Here is a 26,580-nt window from a genome sequence, read left to right as displayed (position 1 = left end):
CTCTGATGTCAGGTATTCAGCCATCTCATACTATCTGGGGCAAAGGATTCCCCTCTTTTCCAGTGGATGAATAGGAGTGATCAGAACAGTACTGCAAATAGAAAGCTCAAGGATCATTGAGTAGTTTTATGGGGTGTGCTGGTCTAGAACAGGGTTTCTCAACCTTGGAACTATTCATATTCTGAGCCAGAGAATCTTTTATTCTAGGGAAGTGTCCTCTGCATTATAGGATATCTAAAGTTATCCCTGTCCTCTACCAACTAGATGCCTGTAACACTTACACCTCCTCCCCTAGTTTGTGAATCAAAATTTTCTCCAGACATGGCCAGGTATCTTCTGGGTAGTAAAATCACTCCTCATAGAAAACCACTGGTCCAGAGTGTTATCTTCACAATTCAGTATCCTGTAACTCAGGAATGAGGAAAGGTGGTCAGTTAGGGGCAATGGATGATAAGGAATAAAAAGTTACCTAGTTGCATAAATAAATATTAGATAATATAGACTATGATACTTGAGGAAGACTTTTGAAATTGTGTTAAATTAAAACATCTAAACAGAAAAAAGATTGAATTTCATATATTTAAAATGTAGACTACCATGTACCAAATTTTTAAAGTTTACTAAAAAATTGGTCATACAGGGAAAGTGATTATATATAGTTTGACTTATGATGAACTCGAGTCTGTGTTCTTAGAGATTTTTTTAAAGATTTTATTTATTTATTTTTAGAGAGGGAAGGGAAGGAGAAAGAGAGAGAGAGAGAGAGAGAAACAAATAGCAATGTGCAGTTGCTGGGGGCCATGGCCTGCAACCTAGGCATGTGCCCTGACTGGGAATCGAACCTGCGATGCCTGGTTCACAGCCTGCACTCAATCCACTGAGCTACGCCAGCCAGGGCTGAGATTTTCTAATATATTCAGGAGAAATTGTTATCAATATTCTTCATGATTATTCATAGAAAAAGAAGGTAGAAGACCTCATATTTCTTTAGAATTTGTGGTAGAGATATAGCTTACAGAAGGTTGTGTGCACTGTTTCATTTTGTTAGGACTTTTGAGGGTTATTTTATTCATTCCCAGGTATATGTGGTTAAAATTTAATCTTATCAATAGCCACAGGATTATTCAAGAGATGTAGTATTCTGCTTGAGGGCTACTAATTTTCTATCTCCTATGCATGTCATAAAATTTCACCCCTGCCATATTTGCTGCCTGTGGCTAGTTCTCTGCAGTGAAATCCTTGATATCATATCTTTCCATTTAAAAAAAGATTTTGTTTATTTTCACAAATAATACATGAGGTGTGTTTTTTTTTTTTTTTTTTTAGGATTCAGTGACATTTGGAGATGTAGCCATAGACTTCTCACAGGAAGAATGGGAATTTCTGGATGCAGCTCAGAGGGACTTATATAGGAATGTAATGTGGGAGAATTTTAGCAACTTTATTTCACTAGGTAAGTTTATTTATTCCAAATTATACTGGCATTCTCTACTGTCAATTTCCAGACTATACTTTGAGAAACTATATAAATTCTGTCTCTCTATTCCAAAGGAATGGTGCAAGCTTCATTAGGTTGGAAATAGGTCCCTCCATTTAATATTTCATCACTCCCATCATGCTAGGTCCTTCAGATTTTTTTCAGGTTTTGTACTCTCCTTGTTTCTTTAATATCCAAGGGGATGTATTTTAATTCTGGATTGCTAGAAACCAGATTTCACATTATATTTGAGCTCAAAATTAATGTAGATGCTTAACACTTATTTTTTAAAAAGATTTTAATTATTTTTAGAGAGTGAGAAGGGAGAGGGAAAGAGAGGTAGAAACATTGATGTGCAAGAAAAACGTCAACTGGCTACCTCTTGCATGCCCCCAGCTGGCAACCCAGGTATGTGCCCAGACCAGGAATCAAAACCAGAGATCTTTCGATTCACAGGCTGATGCTCAGTCCACTGAGCCACGCAATCAGGGCTAACACTCATTTCTAATCCATCTATAAGGAGAATTCCTAGAGAAAGGGGTTCTGAATCGCTCTAAAAATCAGAGCCTATTGAACATTTATAATATGAGATGGATCCACAAAGTTCATTTAATGCTCAGTTAAATATTTATATGCATTCTGTTTCTTATAACAGACACTTAATTCTACCTACTTTCTAGTTGAAAGTTAAAAATCTAAGGACTTTTCCTTGTAACGTTGAATGAGTATTCTAAAAAGGATATGAGAATGTCATAGGAATCCTCTTATTCTTATCAAAATTGTATTAATAAAAGTTAATACCTAGTACACATATATATGTATATGTACATATGTAACTATTCTAAGCATTGTATATCATTAATTAATTCTCCCAACTCTATGAGGAATATACTATTTTTATCTTCATTTCTGATGATAAAACTTAGGCACGAAGGTAACACAGCAACAAAAGTAGTATGTGAACCCAGGCAGTCTGAATCCAGATTTTGTTACTAAACCATTACACAAGACTGCCACTCAACAGCTTGTGTGAGTTTAAATCATGTTAGGCCTGTTCTTAATGATCTGGTGTCTATTCTTATGGTTCTGAGGTTATCTTAATGTATTCTTCAACATTTTTCATTTCTTTACTCTTAGACTTGATAAAATACCATTTTGGTCTAGAGTTAATTATAAACTTAACCAAATCTGAATCTAAGGACTTTTGGGCTCATAATTTCATGTCATACTTATCTGTTAAGCAGGACTCTTCATTTCTAATCTAGATGTGATTACATTATTGGATGAAGGAAAGGAGCCAGGAAGGGTTTTGAGGGAAAGGACAAGAAGACTCTACCTTGGTGAGTGAGGCTTAGCAGGCATGGGGAAGTCATTACTTCAGGTAATAGCCAAGCAGGTTAGGCTAAAGGCATAACCTTTCGTTGTTTTTGTGGATTTCTCCATGACTTGTGGAGGAAAAGCCTGAGTCCTAAGAACCAAATTAAAATCTTTTAAGCCTACACTAACAAAGAAACTTTGTTACACCTCTCTTTTTCATGTCTCTCATATTTCTCTCCCATTTCAAAGAGAAGAACTATTCTTAGTAGAAGAAAAAATAATAAATATAAAAGCTGAAATCAATAAAATAAAAAGAGAAGTAAAGACAATTAATAAAGCCAAAGTTAATTTCTTGAAAAGATCAGCAAAGTTGTTAAACAGTGAGCATGACTAATCAAGAGGAAAAGACAACATAAATTACTGTCAGGAATGGAAGAGAGGTTTTCACTTCAAATCCTATAGCCATTAAAAGAATAATAAGAGAATATTGTGAATAACTTTCTGCTAGTGACTTTGACAGATTTAAATTGAAAAATTCAATGAAGTTGAAAAATACAACTTACTAGAACTGACACAAGATAAAAAGAACACATGGAAAACCTTTATATTTGTTAAAGTAATTGAATTAATTTTATTCCCACATATTCCTTTGTGGAAATATTTCCACAAAGAAAATGCCAGGCTCTGACAGTTTCACTGGTGAATTATATTAAATATTTAAGAAATTAAAGCAGTATTACACAGACTTCTGTAGAAAGGAAAGAGCAACTTCCAATTCATTTTATGAGACCACATAACTCTTATACAAAGATTTTACCAAAAAACAAAAGTCACAAACCCATATCCTTTATGAACATAGTTATAAAAATTTTAACAAAAGACTTATGGCCAAGATGGAGGCGTAGGTAGACACACTGTGCCTCCTGACACAACCAAAATAAGGACAACAGCAATTTAGAAACAAAATAACAACCAGAACTGACAGAAAATTGAACTGTATGGAAGTCTGACAACCAAGGAGTTAAAATAGACACATTCATCCAGACTGGTAGGCTGGGTACAGTCGGATGGCCAGGCGGAGAGAGGTTGTGGCACTGGGCACGCAAGGCACCCTAGGTACGCAAAATGGCAGCGGGCAGACCCTGGGCGTGCAGGTGGTGGCTGGCAGACTCCAGGTGCCGGTTGACAAGGGGCAGACCCAGTGAGGTGGCAACTGTGAAGTGAGGCACTGTATACCAGGTGGCTGGCTGAGCAGGCAGTCCCACATTTGAGCGCAGATAAACCAGGTGAAACTGGAGAGTGAGACAGACCATGCAGCCCAGAGTTCCAGCGCCAGGAAATAAGGCCTTGAAACACCCATTGAAAACACCTGTGGGGTTGAGGCGCAGGGAGAAACTCCCAGCCTCACAGAGAGTTCATTGGAGAGACCCACAGGGTCCTGGAACATACAGAGGCCCACCCACACAGGAATCAGCACCAGAAGCGCCCTGTTTGCTTGGGGAAAGCGGTGGAGGGGACTGGGATCCAACAGAGAGTGGAGCAGGCTCCATTGTTCCCTCTTGGACCCTGCCACCACATACAGTGTCACAACCCAGTGACTGGGGTGCCCCGCCCTGGTGAACACCTAAGGCTTCACCCCTCATACATAACAGGTGTGTCAAGACAAAAAAATGGCCCAAATGGAAGAACAGATCAAAGCTCCACAGCAAATACAACTAAGTAATGAAGAAATAGCGAACCTATCACAGGCACAGTTCAAAGCACTGGTGATTAGGATGCTCACAGAATTGGTTGATTTTTGTTGCAAATTAGATGAAAAAATGAAGGCTACAATAAGTGAAATGAAGAAAAATACACAGGGAACCAATAGTGATGGAAAGGAAGCTGGGTTTCACATCAATGGAGTGGACCAGAAGTAAGAAAGAAACAACCAAACAGAAAAGAATTCAGAAACAAGAATTCAGAAAATGAGGAAAGGCTTAGGCACCTCCAGGACATCTTTAAATGTTCCAGCATCTGAATTATAGGGGTACCAGAAGGGGAAAAGGAAGAGCAACAAGTGGAAAACTTATTTGAACAAATAGTAGAGGAGAACTTCTCCAATCTGGCAAAGGAAATAGACTTCCAGGAAGTCCAGGAAGCTCAGAGAGTCCCAAAGAAGTTGGATCCAAGGAGAAACACACCAAGGCACATCAGAATTACATTAGCCAAGGTAAAAATGAAGGAGAGGATACTAGAAGCAGTAGGAGATAAGGAGAAAGTTACCTACAAAGGAGTTCCCATCAGACTGTCAGCTGATTTCTCAAAAGAGACCTTGAAGGCAAGAAGGGGCTAGAAAGAAGTATTCCAAGTCATGAAAGGCAAGGACCTACATCCTTGCTCTATCCAGCAAAGCTATCATTTAGAATGGAAGGGCAGATTGAGTGATTCTCAGATAAGGTGAAGTTCAAGGAGTTCATCATCACTAAGCCCTTATTTTATGAAATGTTAAAGGGACTTATCTAAGAAAAAGAAGATAAAAAACATGTATAATAAAATGACAGCAAACTCAACAATTATTAACAACTACACCTAAAACAAAAACCAAAAGAAACGAAGCAAACAACTAGAATGGGAACAGAACCACAGAAATGGAGATCACATGGTAGCAACAGGGGAATGGGAGGAGGAGAGAGGGGGAAACGGTACAGAGAATAAGTAGCATAGATAGTAGGTAGAAAATAGACGGGGGAGGGCAAGAATAGTATGGGAAATGTAGAAGCTAAAGAACTTATGACACATGGACATGAATTAAAAGGGGGGAATGTGGGTGGGAGAGGTGCAGGGTGGAGGGGAATGAAGGTGGAGAATGGGACAATTGTAATAGCATAATCAATAAAGTATATTTTTTAAAAAATTAACAAAATATTACCAAATTAGATTCAGGTAATGACTATTACCTGAAATAATGACTTCCCCATGCCTGCTAAGCCTCACTCACCAAGGTAGTGTCTTCTTGTCCTTTCCCTCACAACCCTTCCTGGCTCCTTTCCTTCATCCAATAATGTAATCACATCTAGATTAGAAATGAAGAGTCCTGCTTAACAGATAAGTATGACATGAAATTATGAATCCAAAGGTCCTTAGATTCAGATTTGGTTAAATTTATAATTAACTCTAGACCAAAATGGTATTATCAAGTCTAAGTCATAAAAATAATGATCCAGTAAGGTTTATCCCAGAAATGCAAGCTTGGTTTAATATTAAGAATGTGATCAGTGTAATTCTGCCTTCCCCTTATAAGACCACCAGTTATATCTGATTAGTAATTCATTCTTATGACTTTATTTAACCTAAATTACAATGAAAAACACTATCTTCAAGTACAGTTACATTGGGACTTAGGGTATCAATGTGTGAATTTTGGGGGAGGACACAATTCAGTCCATAGTAATATCTGTATGTGATCCAATTTCTTTACAACTTCTATTTTGATTATTTGATTTATATCTTTCACTTACTAAAAATATAGTTATTATTCATCCACCAAATACTTGAGTGCTCTGTACTGTAGACACTAGTGGGGCAATTGTGAACAGGAGTGATAGGTCCCAGGAGTCATGTTGCTTACATTTTAATAGGAATTAATAGCTTACATTACATACAGTTTACATTACATTTAATAGCTTACATTACACAACTTGTAAATGAATAATAAATATTGTTAGGTAGTGACAGTATTAAGAAAAGTGAATATAATAATATAATTTATGTCAGTTAATATATATTAACATAACTATGTCAACAACCTGCAATTGAAAAAAAGGCATATAAAAACAGAACATTATATTATTACCATTATTGAATAAAGATATTGAGCTTCTTCTTCAAAAAAGTGAGAAGACAAGGGAATAGAAATTGGCTTTTTGAGCAGGTGATATATGAGTGGTGACATGAAAAAGAAGTCAGGCCATAGGAATATCTAGATCAAGAGCAGTCCTGATAGAATACCAAATGCCAAGGCCTTGGATTGGGTGACAGAAGCCCTGTATGTTTGAGGAACAGCAAGAAGGCCAGGATGATGAGGATGATTATTCAAAAGGTAAGTTAAAAGTAGAATAACAAGATGAAGTCAGAAAGTCAGGCAAGGTCTATAACATGTAAAGGTGTGCATATTATAGGGGAAGGCATGGGACTTTTAAGTGGGATAGAAATCAGTTGGAGATTTTTGAGAAGAAGAATGATGTGAGTTGATTTGTCTTATAGTTATTGCATTGTAGAACAGATTGAATAGGGGCAAGATGGGCAGTAAGAAGACCAATTAATTAGTCACCTATTTCATTTGTCACAATAGAAGATGATAGTAGTTTTGATTAGAATGGTAGTATTACAGAAACTCCCATCTTCCCGAACTAGATTCTATTACTGTGGTTTCTTTTTGCCCACCACCAATAAAAACTGCGCCTCTCAATGCCAGAGTTTGGTAAAAAGGGAAGGAACTATTTATTCAAAAGTTATACAGGTTCAGAATAGTGGCAGAATGTCACCATTAAGTCCCAAATTTCCTTTAAAACACCGACGATACCCACACAATCTTGCCTCCCCTTGCCAAACCAGGCCAGTCAAGGGTACCATATCTCAGGAAAAGAAAATAGCCCATAGCTTGGCTAGGTTCCCTTTCTTTATATAAAACCACATGTAACTTCCTCATGGTGGGCCTGTGGGAGCCCGTCTGCATTCTTTCAAACTGTGTGGCCAAAACCCTGCACTGCTGCTACATGGTCAAGAGGCTTCTCCTTCCCCAGCTGCATTGCAAAGAGTGAGCCGCCGCTCCACTACAAAACCCATGGTTAAACCGCATGGGTTTAAATCCTAGTGCAAATTTTCCTCTGTAACCCCATTTCCAACTCCTCCCCCACTGGGTTACACCTGCCAGTAATCAGATTTCTTTTGCCTTTCTCAGCTACCTTTGTTAGTCTGGCCCTGTGTGGTCCCTCCAAGCTGTTCCTACAGACTCCATCTCTCTGGTTCTGAGCAGACACAGCTTTTAACATTACTAAAACACTGGCCAAGTTCTTCAGATATGCAAAGTAGCTCTCAAGGGCCCTGCTCTGCTTCCCCTATCACCCAAGCAATAGCTGTGGGGGCTTTAGGATTTTAGGTGGCACCTCTAGCTCAGCACCCATTTTCAGTACTGGTAGAGATACGTTAGATTCATCGTATATTTGCCTAGTACATACTAGGCTGCTCCTCTGCATGTATACTTTTCTCAAGTCTTTTGGACTCCAGCGACAGGCATTAGGCTGACCCGTATGTCCTCTATACCCAGATTGGACTCCTCACACAGCCTCCCTCCTCAGATGTGGATAAGGCACATCTTTGTATTTTAATTGATGTATTTTATCTATCTACATTTAAATAATTTTCATATATATTTGGGTTTGAATTTACCACTCTCCTAATTTCTTTTATTTGTTCAACATTTTCTTTTTTTGTTTTCTCTCCTGCCTTTTTTTTGGATTAATCAAATATTTTTATTTCAGCTTCTGTCTTTTTAGAATGTAGTTATACATACTTTTACTTTTCTTCTTGTGGTTGCCCGAAGAGATTAACATATGCATTCTGTACTTACTACATTGTCCTTAAACTAGTTCCTTTATACCTTTCCTAATATTATAGCAGTCTTTTTAAAAAATAATAATTTATTTATTTATTTTTAGACAGAGGAGAAGGGAAGGAAAAAGAGAGGGAGAGAAACATCAATGCGTGGTTCTCTCTCCCTGGCCCCCCATCCCCAGCCTGGGGACTTGGCATGTGCTCTGACTAGAAATCCAACTGGCAACCTTTTGGTTCACAGGCCTGCGCTCAATCCACTGAGCTATACCAGCCAGGGCTGTAGCAGTCTTAAAAACATTTTGGACTTCTGGCCAAGATGAAGGCATAGGTGGATGCACTGTACCTTGTCGCACAACCAAGATAGGTACAGAAACAATTTAGAAACAGAATAACAACCAGAACTGACAGAAAATTGATCTGAATGGAAGTCGGACAACCAAGAAGCTGAAATAGACCCATTCATCCAGACCTGTAGAAGGGGCGGAGTCAGGCAACAGGGCGCGGGTCCTGGCTTGGAGAGCAGAGAGCGTTGGGACCGGGCGTGTAAGGCATCCAGGGGCGAGAGAGGCATCCAGGGTGTGCAAGACCACAGCGGGTGGATCCTGAGTGCGCAAGCGGCAGCTGGCAGACCCCAGCCGAGGGGTGGCAACTGGCAGACCTAGTGAGGTGGCGATTGTGAAGCAAGGCACTGCACGCAACCCAGGATCCCAGCGCTGGTAAATAGAGCCTTGGGGCACTGAATGAGGACACCTGTGGGGGTTGAGGTGCACAGAGAGACACCCAGCCTCATAGGAGAGGTCCTTGGAGGGTCCTATGGGGTGCACAAGCCCATCCACATGGGAATTAGCAACAGAGAGGCCCAGTTTGCTCGGGGGAAGCAGCAGAAGGGACTGAGGTCTCATGAAGAACGGAGCAAGTGCCATTGTTCCCTCGGCCCCACCCCCACATACAGCGTCACAACCCAGGGACTGGGGTGCCCCGCCTTGGTGAACACCTAAGACTCCACCCCTCACTGTAACAGGCATGGGCAGACCAAAGGGGGAAAAGAAAAGAGAGAGAGATGGCTCAAACAGAAGACCAAATGAAAGCCCCAGAACATATCCTTTTAAGTGACCGACAGATAGATAAACTGTCAGATGCACAGTTCAAAACACTGGTAATCAGGAAGCTCACAGAATTGGTTGATTTTGGTTGCAAATTAGATGAAAAATTGAAGGCTACAATAAGTGAAATGAAGAAAAATACACAGGGAACCAATAGTGATGGAAAGAAAGCTGGGTCTCACATCAATGGAGTGGGCCAGAAGGAAGAAAGAAACAACCACACGGAAAAGAATGAACAAATAAGAATTCAAAAAAATGAGGAGAGGCTTAGGAGCCTCCGGGACATCTTTAAACGTTCCAACATCTGAATTATAGGGGTACCAGAAGGAGAAGAGGAAGAGCAACAAGTGGAAAACCTATGTGAACAAATAGTAGAGGAGAACTTCCCCATTCTGGCAAAGGAAATAGGCTTCCAGGAAGTCCAGGAAGCTCAGAGGGTCCCAAAGAAGTTGGACCCAAGAAGGAACACACCAAGGCACATCAGAATTACATTAGCCAAGGTGAAAATGAAGGAGAGAATCCAAGAAGCAGCAGGAGATAAGGAGACAGTAACCTACAAAGGAGTTCCCATCAGACTGTCAGCTGATTTCTCAAAAGAGACCTTATGGGCAAGAAGGGGCTGGAAAGAGGTATTCCAAGTCATGAAAGGCAAGGACCTACATCTAAGATTGCTCTATCCAGCAAAACTATCGTTTAGAATGGAAAGACAGATCAAGTGCTTCTCAGATAAGGTGAAGTTCAAGGAGTTCATCATCACTAAGCCCTTATTTTATGAAATGTTAAAGGGACTTATCTAAGAAAAAGAAGATTAAAAAACATGTATAGTAGAAGGACAGCAAACTCACAATTATTAATAACCACACCTGAAACAAAACCAAAAGAAACTAAGCAAACAACTAGAACAGGAACAGAACCACAGAAATGGAGATCACATGGAGGGGTAGCAATAGGGGAGTGGGAGGAGGAGAGGGTGGGGAAAGGTATGGAGAATAAGTAGCATAGATGGTAGGTGGAAAATAGGGCAGGAATAGTATGGGAAGTGTAGAAGCTAAAGAACTTATGACACATGGACATGAATTAAAAGGGGGGAATGTGGGTGGGAGAGGGTGTGCAGGGTGGAGGGGAGTGAAGGGGGAATGGGACAACTGTAATAGCATAATCAATAAAATATATTAAAAAACATTTTAATTCCTTTTATGCATCACCCCCTTTTTTGTGCTGTCATCGTGTATCTTAATTCCATATACATTTTAATTCCTCCATAGCATTAATTTACATTAATTGTCAATACTTATTTAAAATGGCCTGTTTATTTTACCTTTGCTCCTTATTCTTTTCTCTATTGCAATGCTTCTATGTAGAATGATTTTCTCTACTTGAAGAACTTCCTTTAGTATTTCTTTTATTGTACCTGGTAACAATGAGTTCTCCTAGGTCTTATTTGAAATTATCTTTATTTTGTGTTCATTTAAAAATAATTTTTATTGAATTTATTAGGATGACATTGGTTAATACAATTATATGTTTCAAGTGTACAATTCTATAATAACATCTGTATATTTTGTGTGTTCACCATCCAAAGTCAAGTCAGTTCTGTCACTATTTATCCCCACTTTGCCCTTTTCACCTTTTCTCACTTTTTCTCTCTGGTAATTCCATACTGTTGTCTGTGTCTGTGAGTTTTGGATTTTTTTCTTTCTTTTCTTTTCTCTCTTTTTTTTTTTTGCTTAATTCCATCATTTTTTTTCACTCAGTCCTCCAATCCTCGCTCCCACCCCTGCCAATGGGAGATGTCACTCTGTTCTCTGTATCTGTGACTCTTTCTGTTTCATTTTTTTGTTTTGTTTTGTTATTAGATTGTACATACAAGTGAAACCATATGGTATTTGTCTTTTTCTTACTAACTTATTTCTGTTAACATAATACTCTCCAGGTCCATTCATGTTATTGGAAAAGTTAGATTTTATTTTTAAAGTCGGGTAGTGTTCCATTGTGTAATGTCCCATAGTTTTTTTATCCACTAATGTACTGATGAGCACTTTGGGCTGCTTCCAAATCTTGGCTATTGTAAATAATGCTGCTGTGAAATAAGGATATATATAGGTTCTTTAGAATTAGTGATTCAGGTTTCTTTGGCTATATTGCCAAAGGTGTAATCATTGGATCACAATGCAATTCCATTTTTAAGTTTTTGTGGGAACCCTGTACTGGTTTCCACAGAGGCTGCACCAATCTGCATTCCCACCAAGAGTGCACTAGGATTCCCTTTTCTTCACATCCTCACTTACAGTTATTGTTTGTTGATTTATGGATTGCAGCTGTTCTGACAGGTGTGAAGTAATATGTCATTGTGGTTTTAATTTGCATTTCCCTGATGATTAGTAACAATGAGCATCTTTTCATATGTAGATTGGCCATTTCTATGTCCTCTTTGGAGAAATGTCTGTTCAGGCCCTATGCCCATTTTTCAATTGGATTATTTGGGGTTTTTTTTGGTGGTGAGTTGTATTGCTTCTTTATAAATGTTGGATATTAATCCATTGTCAGATGTATAATTGATGAATTTGTTCTTCCTTTCAGTGGGTTGTTGGTTTATTTATTTTTAAACATGGAATGTCTCTCCATTTTTATTTTTAATTATATTTTATTGTGTATGCTATTACAGTTGTCCCAAATTTTCTCCATTTGTTCCCCATTACCCAGCCACCACCACTCCATCAGGCAATCCTTACATCATTGTCTATTTCCATGTGCCCTGCATATATGTTTTTTGACTGCTCTATTCCCTATACTGTACTTTACATCCCCATGACTATTCTGTAACTACCAATTTGTAACTGAATTCTTAAACCCTTCACCTTTTTCTTTCTTTTTCTTTTTTAAATATACTTTATTGATTATGCTATTACACTTGTCCCATATTTTTCCTCCCTTTTATTTCCTTCTGCCCTGTAACCCTCTCCTACCATCATTCCCCAACCTTAGGTCATGTCCATTGGTCATACATATAAGTTCTTTGGCTTCTCCATTTCCTATACTATTCTTAACCTCCCCCTGTTTGTTTTGTACCTACCATTTATGCTTCTGATTTCCCATACCTTTTCCCCCATTCTGCCCCCTCTGCATCCCCACTGATAACCCTCCATGTGATCACTATTACTGTGAATCTGTTCCTGTTCTAGTTGTTTGTTTAGTTCATTTAAGATTTTTTTTTTGTTTTTCTAGGTTCAGTTGTTGATAGTTGTGAATTTGTTGTCATTTTACTGTTCGTATTTTTGATCTTCTTCTTTTTCTTAGTAACTCCCTTTCACATTCCATATACGGGCTTGGTGATGATGAGCTGCTTTAACTTGACCTTATCTGGGAAGCACTTTATCTACCCTTCCATTCTAAATGATAGGTTTCCTGGATAGAATTATCTTGGATGGAGGTCCTTGCCTTTCATGACTTCAAATACTTCTTTCCAGCCCCTTCTTGCCTGCAAGGTTTTCTTTTTTTTTTTTAGAAATCAGCTGGTAGTAGTATGGGAATTAGCTGGTAGGTAACTGTCTCCTTTTCTCTTGCTGCTTTTAAGACTCTCTCCTTATCTTTAATCTTGGCTAATGTAATTATGATGTGCCTTGCTGTGTGCTTCCTTGGATCCAACTTCTTTGGGACTCTCTGAGCTTCCTGGACTTCCTGGAAGTCTATTTCCTTTGCTAGATTGGGGAAGTTCTCCTTTATTATTGTTTCAAATAAGTTTTCCGTTTCTTGCTGTTCCTTTTCTCTTTCTGGCACCCCTATGATTTGGATGTTGGAACATTTAAAGTTGTCCTGGAGGTTCCTAAGCCTCTCCTCATTTTTTTTTGTATTTTTGTTTCTTCACTCTGTTCTGGTGGAATGTTTATTTCTTCTTTCTGCTCCATACCATTGATTTGAATCCCAGTTTCCTTCTCGTCACTGTTGGTTCCCTGTATATTTTCCTTTATTTCACTTTTCATAGCCTTCACTTTTTCCTCTATTTTGTGACAATATTCAACCATTTGTGTGAGCATCCTGATTACCAGTGTTTTGAACTGTGCACCTGATGGGTTGGCTATCTCTTCATCGCTTAGTTGTATTTTTTTCTGCAGCTTTGATCTGTTCTTTCATTTGAACCATGTATTTCTTTTTCTCAGTGCACCCATTATGTAGTAAGGGGTGGAGCCTTAGTTAGTTGCTAGGGTAGGTCAATTGAGGTTGCTGAGTTGTAGCACTGTATGTGGAGGAGGGGTCTAAGAGGGAGCGATGCCACTTGCTTGACTCTTGGCTGGCTTTCAGTCACTTCCCTTGCCACCCACAAGCAAATGGCGCCCTTGTGGTGATTCCCAGGGAGTAGTTTTGTATACATTCTAGAACCCTGTGGATCTCTCCAGTGAACTCTCTTGTGAGGCTGGAGTTTCTCCTGCCGCTGCAACCCCCACAGGTTTTTTCAGTCAGAGGTTTTTTCAGTCAGAGGTTTTGAGGCTTTATTTCCCTGCACTGGAACCCTGGGTTGTGCAGTCTCTGTTGCTCTCCAGTTGTTCCTCCCAGTTTATCCACACACAAATGTGGGACTGCGCACTTCGCCAGCAGCCGCCTTGCCTGGTCTGCCAGCCACCACCTCCCTTGCCCCAGTGCTCCAGCTGCCGCTTTACTGAGTCCTCTCCATCCCGGCTGCCTGTCTCCATCCCTCCTACCTATCTGGATGAATGTTTCTTCTTTAACTCCTTTTTAGACTTCCATACAGTTCAATTTTCTGGCCGTTCTGGTTATTTTTTGTTTTTAAATTGGTTATTATCCTTTTGGTTGTGTGAGGAGGCAAAGCATATCTCCATACCTATGCCTCCATTTTGGCAGAAATCTCCCCTTCACCTTTTTCACCCATCTTCCTGACCCCCCCTCCCATCTGGCAATCATCAGTGTGCTCTGTTTCTAATCTGCTTATTTGTTTGTTTCTTAGATTCATTGTTGATAGGTATGTATTTATTGCTGTTTTATTGTACATATTTTTTTTATTTTCTTTATCTTCTTAAGACCCTTTAACATTTCATATAATACCGGTTTGGTGATGGTAAACTCCTTTAGCTTTTGGGGGGACCACTGTTTGTTAATTTTATGACTAGAATATCTAATCATTGATGTCAGTAGGGTGTTAAAATCCCCTGCTGTGACTGTATTTCTGTTAGTCTCTCCCTTTATGTCCATTAAGATTTACTTGATATATTTAGGTTGTCCTACATTAGGTGCATAAATATTTACAAGAGTTATATCCTCTTATTGGATTGCTCCTTTTATCATTATGTAATGTTCTTCTTTGTCTACTGTTACTGTCTTTGTTTTAAAGTCTATTTTGTCTGATATAAGTATTGCTACCCAGCTTTTTTTCATTTTCATGAAATCTGTTTTTCCATCCTTCTACTGTCAGTCTGTATGTATCTTGTAGACAGCATATATATGGCTCTTGTTTTCTTATCCATTAAACTACTTTATGTCTTTGAGTGGAACATTTAAGCCATTTACATTTAAAATAATTATTTATAGGTACATATTTATTGCCGTGTTTTTTCATTTTTTTTCTAAAATAGGTTTTTATGGCATTTGGTATATTATCTGTTGGTCCCAGAGCTCCTTGGTGGGGCTGGTCTAAAGAAGGGCCTCCTAGTGGGGTTTCCTGTGCAGTACTTGGTTGGGGAGAAGGGTCAAGTATAGAAGTGGATTTGACTTTGTCTCAACCACTTAGAACTCCATTGTTCTATATGTGCCTCAGTTTCCTTGGTCCTGGGGAAATCCAGTCTCTTATGATGCCTAAAATATCTGGGGACTTTGGCTTGGCCCAGGGGACTTCTTTCCCAGCACCTCCCTCCATCCTCCCTACCCCCTCTGCTCCAAAAATTACTTTTGTTAAAGCTGCCTGAGATCTTTTGTAAAGCTGTCAAACTGATCAGCAGAGATAAGGGAGCATAAGAAACTGGAATCTCTTTGGGCCCAATTTGCCTTGCTGCCCAGGTTTCTCCCCCACCCCAGCTTGTCCCAAAGCCTGCTGGGAGATTTGCTACCTCAGTGTGCCCTGTCATGGACTCCCATTCCACGTGCATCTGGAACTGGCCTTCACAGACCCTCAACTAGAAGCAGATGAACACATAGAAAAGCAAAATGAAAGTACAAAAAAACCCCAAATCCCAAATGGGGTGGTGATATGGGGGCACACCCCACAAAGGGGGGCCTCATTAGCCTGCCTCCTCTTGGTAATTCAGGGGGTGCTCTGGGGCCTTCCCCTGGCTTGGGTAGTTGCCAGCTGACCCTGGAGCCCCATTGGCCACTGGGTTTTTTGAGCAATACTTGGGGTCATATATCTGTTAGCCTAGGCCAAAGACCTGTCCACTCTGGTTAGCACCCTTTGTGTAGCCCATCTGCAGAGACATGGAGGAGTTGTCACACTTGGTAGTCTCCAGCTTTGTGTCATAGATGTGCCACCAGATCCTGAGTGCCATCATGCCCACCTGACTGGAACACTGTTGGTATCCATTTGTAGACTGATGATTGAGTGGTTCATGGCCAGCAGGATATGGTTCTTAGGGTCATACAGATGCCTTCTCATGCCATACGCTATCATGCCTGACTGGCTGGCACACTTGTTGACTGATTCTTTGGCCTCCCTTCATGGTGGCATTATCAAAGTTCCACATCTGCTTTTCTGGACACTTGATTCCAATTTTCACATGACTCTGCAGTCCCTTTTTCTTGGCCTCTCCTGCTAGAGCCAGAAGAGACCCTGCACGTGTGTCATGTTTCCACTCTCAAACAGGTCACTGGCTTCAAATAGGTCCACAGAGTTTATGCCATAGCTGACCATGGCCTTGATAAAGTTAAAGAGGTTTTCTAGCTGGTGACAGTTTTGCATGGACTGGTTGATCTTGGGACTGAGCCTGGCTGCAGCTTATTTATGAGTATACACAGGGTAATTCCATCCTTCAGGCTCTTCTAGAAGTCAGAACTGAGAGACAGAACTGAGAGTCCCTCAATCCAGATACAGAGTTCTACCTCCTTCTGAGGGTCATATTGGACAGAGGCTGATACTGACCTCAACAGAAAGCCTATACATGGGCTCCTTGCTGAATGGTGTGGAGCTTGTGCTGGTGGTGGCAGCTACAGAGAGAAAGATGGCCTGAAAGATGTAATGGTGGGGGTCATGTGTCATGATTTATTCTTTGTAACCACTTTTCTCTGAGTTTCATTTATTTCTTCTTCTTAAAGAAGACACTTGATAATTTCTTCTAATATTGGCTTGGTGGTAATGAACTCCTTTAAGGTTGTTTATTTTGTTTGTTTGTTTGTTTTCGTCTGGGAAGCTCTTCATTTGGCCTTCAAATTTAAATGATAACCTGGGTATAGTATTCTTGTTGCATGTTCTTGGCTTTCAACACTTGGAATACTTCTTGCCCGAAATGTTTCTGATGAGGTGTCAGCTTAGAGATTTATGGGAGCTCCCTTGCAGGCAACTAGCTGCCTTTTTGTTCCTGCCTTTAAGAGTCTCTCTGTCTTTAACTGTTTTCATTTTGATTATGATGTGTCTTGGTGTAGTCCCCTGTTTGGGACTCTCTGTGCTTCTTGGCTTTGGGTATGTTTTTCCTTCACCAACTTAGGGAAGTTTTCAGTTATTTCTTGAAACAGGTTCTTGATCCCTGGCTCTGTCTCCTCTCCTGATATCTCTATGATGCAGATGTTGTTATGCTTCATGTTATTCCAAAGTTCCCTGAGACTATCCTCATTTTTTAAAAATTATTTTTTCTTTCTTTTTTAAATACATTTTATTGATTATGCTATTACAGTTGTCCCAATTTCCCTCCCTTTTCTCCCTCCACCCAGTACCTTCAGTTCCCTCCAGCAACCACCTCCCTTCGTTCATGTCCATGGGTCATGCATATAAATTCTTTGGCTACCCCATTACCCACACTGCTCTTAACATCCCCTGGTCTTCTGTACCTACTGATTTGTGCCTTTTAATCCCTGCACCTTTTCCTTCGTTCTTCTCCTTCCCCTCCCAGCTGATAATCCTCCAGATGATCTCCATATATATGGTTCTGTTCCTGTTCTGCTTGTTTGCTTAGTTTGTTATTTGGATTCAATTGTTGATAGTTGTGAATTTATTACCATTTTAATGTGAATTTTTCTACCTTCTTTTTCTTACATCATTCCCTTTAACATTTCATATAACAATGGTTTGGTGAGGATAAACTCCTTTAGCTTTACCTTGTCTGGGAAGAATTTTATCTGCCCTTCAATTCTAAATGATAACTTTGCTGACACAGTAATGTAGGTTTTAGGTCCTTGCTTTTCATCACTTTGAATACTTATTGCCAGTCCCTTCTAGCCTGCAAATTTTCTTTTGAGAAATCTACAGTCTTATGGGAACTCCTTTTAGGTACCTGTTGTTTTTATCTTGCTGCTTTTTAGAGTCTCTGTTTTTAACCTTTGGCATTTTAATCACAACACATCTTGGTGTGCTTCTGTTTGGGTCCATCTTGTTTGGGACTTTCTGTGCTTACTAGACTGTATGTCTGTTTCCTTCACCAAATTAGGTAAGCTTTCTTTCATTTTTTTTTCAGATAAGTTTCAGTTTCTTCCTCTTCTCCTACTGGTACTCCTGTGATTTGGTATGTTTAAAGATGTCCCTAAGCCTATCCTTTAAAAATTTTTTTTTTTGTCCTGCTGCTCTGATTGAATGCTTTTTCCTTCCTTGTATTTCAAATTGTTATTTTGATTCTTGGCTCCATTCTGTCCACTGTTGGTTTTCTGTAGATTTTTTCCTTATTTCACTTAATGCAACCTTCATTTCTGCCTGGGTCTTTTTTATGCTGTTGAAGTATTCAGTGAGTTCCTGGAGCCTCCTGAAAACCAGTGTTTTGAAGTATGCATCTGATAGATTGCTTTTCTCCATTTAGTTTAGTTTTTTTTTTTTTTTCCCTGGAGTTTTGTCCTGTTATTTCATTTGGGCCATGTTTCTTTGTCTCTTAATTTTAGCAGCCTCTCTGTGTTTGTTTTTATGTATTAAGTAGAGCTAATATGTCTCACAGGCTTGATAAAGTGGCCTTATATAGTAGGTGTCCTGTAGGATCCACTGGCACAGCCTCCTCTCTACCCAAGCTGGGTGCTCAAGGTGCACCCACTGTGTGGGCTGTGCACATTCTCCATTTTCAGTTGGGCCTTGATTGCTGATGGCACATCCAAGGTCAGCCACCACCTGTCTTCTGCCCAGGGTCACACAGCATTAGCTAAAAAGTGACTGCAGATGGCTACTACTTGTGCTGGGCTTGGAGGTACCCAAGAGAGACCAAGCTGTGAACAAAGGCCAGCTGCTACTAGGTTTGGGCCTGGGCAATTTAGCAAGAGGTATGGGGCTCACTGAAGCCAGAGGCTGCTTGTTTCAGAGAACTTAGGAAAATATGAAGCATGGGCCAAGACAAGCCATTCATATGGAAAAGTCACTGGAAGTAACTTGGGTGAGCCTGAAAATGGATGCAGCAAAGCCTCAGGGAATCACCAGGGTAGGGGGAAACAGTGTGAGCCAGATTAATGGAGTCTCAGATATAGCACCTGCCTGCCAGCTCTGTGGCTGTGTGGAGGGAGGCTCAAAAAAGGATCAGTGGTTTCTGCCAGCACTTCTGAATGGGAGAAACCTGGCCCACAGCTCTCATCCTAATGCTAGACAATTCATTTCCTCCCCATTTGTCTCTGATGCCTTTCCATCTGCTGTTTTGGCTCTGCATTTCATAGGGAGTGAGTCCAAGTAAGTCTGTACATGGGCCCTTTAAGAGGGACTGCCTGTGATTCCAGCAGTTTTTGTCTTTCACAGCCTCAATCCCACTGGGTTTTATAGGCAGAAGTTATGGAGACTTATCTTTCTGGCACTGGAACTCTGGGGTGGGGGGCCTGGTGTGGGGCTGGGACCCTTCACTCCTAAGATATCCCTTCCTATTTTTATTTACCACACATAGTGTGGGTCCAGCCAGTTCCAAGTCCCCCCCCACCCCCATTAGTCTTGATGTGATTTCTTCTTTAATGCCTTAGTTGTACAACTTCCATTCAGCTCAGTTTCCAACAGTTTTGAATGATGGTTGTATAGATTAGTTGTAGTTTTGATGTGGTTGTGCACGGAGGTGGGCCGTGTTTATCTATGCTGCCATTTTGACCAGTAGGGTTGGTTTATTTTGTTGATGTTTTTTGTTTGCTGTGCAAAAACTTTTTAGTTTGATATAGTCCCATTTGTTTACTTTTTCTTTTGTTTCCCTTGGCCAAGGAGATATATCAGAAAACATATTACTATGAGTAATGTCTGAGATTTTACTGCCTGTGTTATAATCTAGGATTTTTATGGTTTTGTGTCTTATATTTAAGTCTTTAATCCATTTTTTACTTTATTCTTGTGTATAGTATAAGGAAGTGGTCCAGATTCACTTTTTTGCATGTATCCATCCAATTTTCCCACCACCATTTATTGAATAGATTGTCTTTGCCCTATTGTGTGTTCTTGACTTTTTTAAAGGATATTAATTGTTGCCCTGGCTGGCGTAGCTTAGTGGATTCAGTGTGCGCTGCGAACCAAAGTGTCGCAGGTTCGATTTCCAGTCAGGGCACATGTCTGGGTTGCAGGCCACAGCCCCCAGCAACCGCACATTGATGTTTCTCTTTCTTTCTCTCTCTGTCTCTCTCCTTAAAACAAAACAAAACAAAACAAAACAAAAAAGAATATTAATTGTCCATAAAGGTGTGAGTTTATTTCTGGGCTTTCTCTTCTGTTCCATTGGTCTGTATGTCTCCTTTCAATTCCAGGATCATGCTGTTTTTTGCTACTATGGCTTTGTAGTACAGATTGATACCAGATAGCATGACTCCTCCAACTATATTCTTTCTGAAGATTACTGTGGCTATTCACAGTCTTTTGTGGTTCTATATTAATTTTTGGAATATTTTTCTAGCTTTGTGAAATAATCCATTGTTATCTTGAGAGGAATTATGCTGAATCCATAGATTGCTTTGGGTAGTATGGACATTTTAATGATGTTATCCATGAACGTGTTATATACTTCCATTTATTTGTATTTTCTTCACTTTCTTTCTGGAGTGTCTTATAATTTTCCCAGCACAGGTCTTTTACATCCTTGGTTAAATTAATTTCTAGGTAAATTATTTTGTTTGATGCAATTGTAAATGGATTGTTTTCTTAGTTTCTCTTTCTGATCATTCATTATTGGTGTATAAAAATGTAACTCATCTGGATATTAATTTGTGTCTTGCTACTTTACAGGTTGAATCTTTAGGGTTCTGTTTATGCAGTATCGTGTCATCTGCAAATAAAGACAATTTTACCCTTCTTTTTCAATTTGGATACTTTTTGTTTTTTCTTCTTGTCTAATTGCCTAGCTAGAACTTACAGTATTATGTTGAGTGCGAGTGGTGAAAGTGGACATTTCTATCTTCTTCCTGATCTTAAGGGAAAAGCTTTTAGTTTTTGCTTTTGAATATGATACTGGCTGTGGGTTTGTCATATATGGCCTTTATTATGTTGAAGCATGTTCCCTCTATTCCTCCTCTGCTAAGAGTTTTTGTCATAAATGGGGGTTGGGTTTTATCAGAAACTTTTTCTGTATCTATTGATACAATCATGTGATTCTTATTTTTCATTTTGTTTATGTGGTATATCACATTTATTGATTTGTGGATATTGTACTAACCTTGCATCCCTGGAATAAATCCCACTTGATCATAGTATATGATCTTTTTAATGTTTTGCTAGATCCAGTGCTAATATTTTGTTCAGAATTTTAGCATCTGTGTTCATCAATGATCTTTGCCTATGATTTTCATTTTTTGTAGTGTCTTTATCTGGTTTTGGATTTAGAGTAGTGCTGGTTTTGTAATAAATTTTGGGAGTCTTCCCTCCTCTTGAATTTTTCTGGAATAGTTTGAGAAGGATAAGTGTTAGTACTTCCTTGAATATTTGGTAAAATTCACTTGTGAAGCCATCCAATCCAGGACTTCTACTTCTTGGGAATTTTTTTTTTTTTAGTGCTTCAATTTCATTAATTGTTATCAGTCTATTCAGATTTTCTGATTCTTCTTGATTCAGTTTTATAAGAGTGTATGTCTCTAGGAATTTATCCATTTCATCCAGATAGTCCAACTTGTTAGCATATAGTTGTTCATATTTTCTTACAATCTTTTGTATTACTGTGGTGCCAATTGTTACTTCTTTTCTTCCATTTCTGATTTTATTTATTTGATTCCTCTCTTTATTTCTTAATGATTCTGGTTAAAGGCTTGTCAATCTTGTTAACCTTTTCAAAGAATCTGCTCTTGGTTTTATTATCATTTGTATTATATTTTTAGACTATTTTGTTTATTTCTGCTATGATCTTTATTATTTTCTTTCTTCTCGCTTCATTTTGTTTTTTCATTTGGGCCATATTTCATCATCTCCTCATTGGGGCATGTTTGCTATGTTTGTTTCTGTGTATTAGGTAGGGCTGCTTTGACTCCCTGTCTTAGCAGCATGGCATATTTTAGTAAAGTGCTTTGGGAAGTTGGATGGGGCAGAGCCTTAGCTAATCACCAGGGTGGGGCAACCTGTGTCAACACTCTGTTGCTGTGTGTGGGGAAGTGCTCAGAGAGGGGCCTATGCCAGTTGCGTAGTCTCTGGAGTTTTGCCTAGGAGGAAGGCGTCTCCTGGCACTCTTGCCAGTCACTTCACTTTTTCCCAGTATGCCACTGATTCCCTTCCAGCTGTTTCCCTGGTGCTGAATCCCAGAGAGTGTGAGTCTGCATGAGTCCTAAGTCTATTGTGGACACTTGAAGAGGAGTCTCTTGAGAATTCCAGTTTTCTTCCATTCTTACCCCCACTGGTTTTTACAGCCAGGAGTTATGGGGACCTATCTTCCTGGCACTGGAAACCTGGGCTGGGTGATATGGTTCGGGGCTGTGATCCCTTGTTCCCAAGGTGTTCCTCCTGATTTTTATATACCACACATGTATGTGGGACCACCCATTCCCATCTCCTCACCTCTCTGCACACTATGCATCTATCTGCACCTCTCAACCTCTCTGTGTCTCTTCTGAGTCACTGACTTTCCTACCCATCTGGATTAATGTGGCTTCTTAAATTCTTGTTTATTGGAATTCCACACAGTTTGATTTTCTGACAGTTCTGGGTGATATTTGTTTTGTAGTATAGTTGTAGTTTTTGCTATAGTTGTGCAAGGAGGCGAGGTGTGTTTACCTATGCCTCCACTTGACTGGAAGCTCTAAAATTCTTTCCCTTTGATGCTTTGGGGTTTTCTGCTACTTTTTATCTAATTTGCTGATTCATTCCTCTGCTTCATTCAAACCACTGATTATTCCTTTTGGTCTATTATTTACTTCAGGTATTATATCCCTCATTTCCAACTGCTTATTCTCTATGATTTCCCTGTGCCTTTTCATGCTCTTACTGAGTTCCTTGAAGTTCTCACTAAGTTTCTTGAGTATCCTTATAACCATATTTTTGAAATCTAGTAAATTTCTTTTTTAAAAAAATATTTTATTTATTTATTTTTAGAGAGGGAAGGGAGGTAGGGAGGGGGAGAGAGAGAGAGAGAGAGAGAGAGAGAGAGATCAATGTGCGGTTGCTGGAGGTTATGGCCTGCAACCCAGGAATGTACCCTAGCTGGGAATCGAACCTGGGACACTTTGGTTCCCAGCCCGCACTCAATCCACTGAGCTACGCCAGCCAGGGCCTGAAATCTAGTAAATTTCTTGCCTCCATTTCATTTAGATCTTTCTCTGGAGATTTCTCCCGTTCTTTCATTTGGGGCATGATTCTTGTTTCCTCATTTTTGCTGCCTGTTTGTGTTTATTTCTGTGCATTAGATATATCTGTTAGGTCTCCAAGCCTTGGTAGGATGGCCTTATGTAATAGGTGTCCTCTTTGACCCAGTGGCTCAGGCCCCTTGATCATCTGAGCTGGGTGCCCCAGAGTATTCCTTGTGTGGGTTATGTCAGCACTGTAGTTGCAGTTGAGTTTTGATTACGTTGGTCTCTTCATGCATGGGGTTGATTAACCACAGTGTAAAAGCTATGGTCAGGTGCTGCCTTATTTCACTGAAATAAGAACTCGCCCTGTGTCTGTTGAGATCTCCCTATGATATGCCACTTGTGAAACTATTTGGATTCAGCTCTGATGCAGCCACTGCGGAAAACAGTATAGAATTTCCTCAAAAAATTAAAAATGGAGCTGCCTTTGACTAGCAATCCCACTTCTGGGATTATATCCTAAGAATTCCAAAACACCAACTTGAAAGAATATGTGCACTCCTATGTTCATAGCAGCATTATTTACAATAGCCAAGATCTGGAATCAGCCCAAGTGTCCATCAGTAGATAAGTGGACAGAAAACTTGTGCTGTATTTACACAAAGGAATACTACACAATGTAAAAAATAAGGAACTCTTATCTTTTGTGACAGCATGAATGGACCTGGAGATTATTAGGCTAAGTGAAATAAGGCAGTCAGTGAAAGACAAATATCGTATAATCTCAACTATATGTGGAACTTAATGAACAAAATTAACTGATGAACAAAATAGAAACAGAGGCATGGACACACAGAACAGATTGACAGCTGTCAGAGGGCATTGAGGAGTGGGGTACTTGATGAAAGAAGGTAATGGGATTCACAAAAGAACACATGCATAACCCATTGACACAGACAGCAGTGTCAATGGGCAGAGGGAAGCAGGAGGTGGGGTGGGGAAGAGGTGGGCAAAGGAGGAAAAATGGAGACATTTGTAATGGTGTAAAAAATAAAAATTAAAAAAGAGAAAGTGCCTGGGTCATAAACAAAATTAAAAATATCTCAGTACAGTTTCAAATCTTTTTTTAATCATTATTTATTGTTGTTCAAATACAGTTGCCTCCATTTTCCCACCACCAGTATCTCTGGTACCACCCTTTGGCTTCATCCATGGGTCCTTTATACACGTTCCTTGACAACCCCTTCCCTTCTTTCTCCCATTATCTCCCACTGCTGTCCCCACTGGTTACTGTCAGTTTGTTCTTTATTTCAGTGGCTGTGGTGACATTTTGCTTGCTTGTTTGCTTTGTTGATTAGGTTCTACTTATGGGTGAGATCATATGGTATTGGTCTTTTACTGCCTGACTTATTTCACTTAGCATAATAATGCTCCAGCTCCACCAATGCTGTCACGAAGGGTAGGAGTTCTTTCTTTCTTTCTGCTCTGTAGTATTCCATTGTGTAAATGTACCACAGTTTTTTGATGCACTCATTTACTGATGGGTACTTATTGCTTCCAGAATTTGGCTATTGTAAATCGTGCTGCTATGAACATTGGGGTGCATAGGTTCTTTTGAATTAGTGTTTCAGCATTTTTAGTGTATAATCCCAGCAGTGGAATTGCTGGATCAAAAGGCAGTTCCATTTTTAGCTTTTTGAGGAAATTCCATAGTGTTTTCCACAAAGCTGCACCAGTCTTCATTCTTACCAAGAATGTACTAGGTAGAGTTCCCTTATCTCTGCAACCTCACCAGCACTTATTGTTTGTTGATTTGTTTATGAAGGCCATTCTGACGGAGGTGAAGTTGTATGTCATAGTGGTTTTAATTTGCATCTCTCTGATAGCTAGTGATGCTGAACATCCTTTCATACGTTTCGGCGCCTTCTATATGTTCTTCCTTGGAGAAGTGTCTGTACAGGTCCATTGCTCATTTTTTAATTGGGTTGTTTGTCTTCCTGGAGTGGAATCATGTGAGTTCTTTATATATTTTGGAGATCAAATGCTTGTTTGAGGTATAACTAGCAAATATATTTTCCCATACAGTTGGTTCCCTTTCATTTTGCTGATGTGTGCAGAAGCTTTTTATTTTGATGAGGTCCTATTTGTTTATTCTTTCCTTTATGTCCCTGATCTAGAGGACATATTGGTGAAAATGCTGCTCTGTGGAATATCTGAGATTTTTCTGCCAGTGTTCTCTGCTAGGACCTTTATGGTATCACAACTTATATTTAAATCTTTATCCATCTTGAGTTTATTTTTGTGTATGGTGTAAGTAGGTGGTTGAGTTTCATTTTTTTGCATATAGTGGTCCAGATCTCCCAACACCATCATTTTTTCTTTTCTTCTTTTCTTTTCTTTCTTCTTTATTAAATATCATTTATTTATTTCTTTTTAGAGAGGGAGGAAGGGAGGGAGAAAGAGAAGGAGGGAAACATCAATGTGTGGTTGCCTCTCATGTGCCCCCTACTGGGGACCGGGCCTGCAACCAGGCATGTGCCCTGACTAGGAACCAAACTAGTGACCCTTTGGTTCGCAGTCTGGTGCTCAGTCTATTGAGCCACACCAGATAGGGCTATTTTATTTTATTTTATTTATTTATTTTTATTTTTTATTGTTTTTCAAGTACAGTTGTCCCCATTTTCACCCCACCACATGCCCCCACCCCACCCATCCCCGCTTCCCACCCTCAAACCTACCCTCTTTGACTTTGTCCATACCTTCTTTATACATGTTTCTTGATGGACCTTCCCCTGTTATCCCCTATTATCCTTCTCTCCCCTCCTCTCTGGTTACTGTCAGTTTGTTCTTTATTTCAATGTCTCTGGTGGCATTTTGCTTGTTTGTTTGTTTTGTTGATTAGGTTCCACTTATGGGTGAGATCACATAGTATTGGTCTTTTACTGCCCGGCTTATTTGACTTAGCATAATACTCTACAGTTCCATCCATGCTGTCCCAAAGGGTAGGAACTCCTTCTTTCTTTCTGCTCTGTAGTATTCCATTGTGTAAATGTACCACAGTTTTTTGATCCACTCGTTTACTGACAGGCACTTGGTTTTCTTCCAGCACTTGGCTATTATAAATTGTGCTGCTATGAACATTGGGGTGCATAGCTTCTTTTGGATTGGTGTTTCGTGATTCTTGGGTGTAATCACAGCAGTGGGATTGCTGGGTCAAAAGGCAGTCCAATTTTTAGTTGTCTGAGGAAATTCCAAAATGTTTCCACAGGGCCTGCAACAGTCTGCATTCCAACCAACAATGTA

At 39.7% G+C, this 26,580-nt stretch overlaps 1 protein-coding gene and 1 pseudogene across 2 annotated transcripts in view; one reads left to right on the top strand and one right to left on the bottom strand.

The window, feature by feature from the left end:
• LOC114511085 (zinc finger protein 14 homolog) overlaps nt 1–26,580 on the top strand; it is a 56,103-nt gene that overhangs the window by 7,150 nt on the left and 22,373 nt on the right. The window contains exons 3-4 of one of the 2 annotated variants that reach the window (XM_028529726.2): nt 1,327–1,453; nt 2,722–2,817. In XM_028529726.2, the coding sequence (XP_028385527.1) occupies nt 1,327–1,453; nt 2,722–2,817 (223 nt within the window). The remainder of the gene's footprint in view (nt 1–1,326; nt 1,454–2,721; nt 2,818–26,580) is intronic. The other variant, XM_028529727.2, reaches the window with a different exon arrangement.
• LOC118497769 lies at nt 15,069–16,991 on the bottom strand (annotated as a pseudogene).

The sequence above is a fragment of the Phyllostomus discolor genome, chromosome 12 (genome assembly GCF_004126475.2).
Source record: "Phyllostomus discolor isolate MPI-MPIP mPhyDis1 chromosome 12, mPhyDis1.pri.v3, whole genome shotgun sequence".
NCBI lineage: Eukaryota > Metazoa > Chordata > Mammalia > Chiroptera > Phyllostomidae > Phyllostomus > Phyllostomus discolor.
This window is presented reverse-complemented; position numbering and strand designations above follow the sequence as displayed.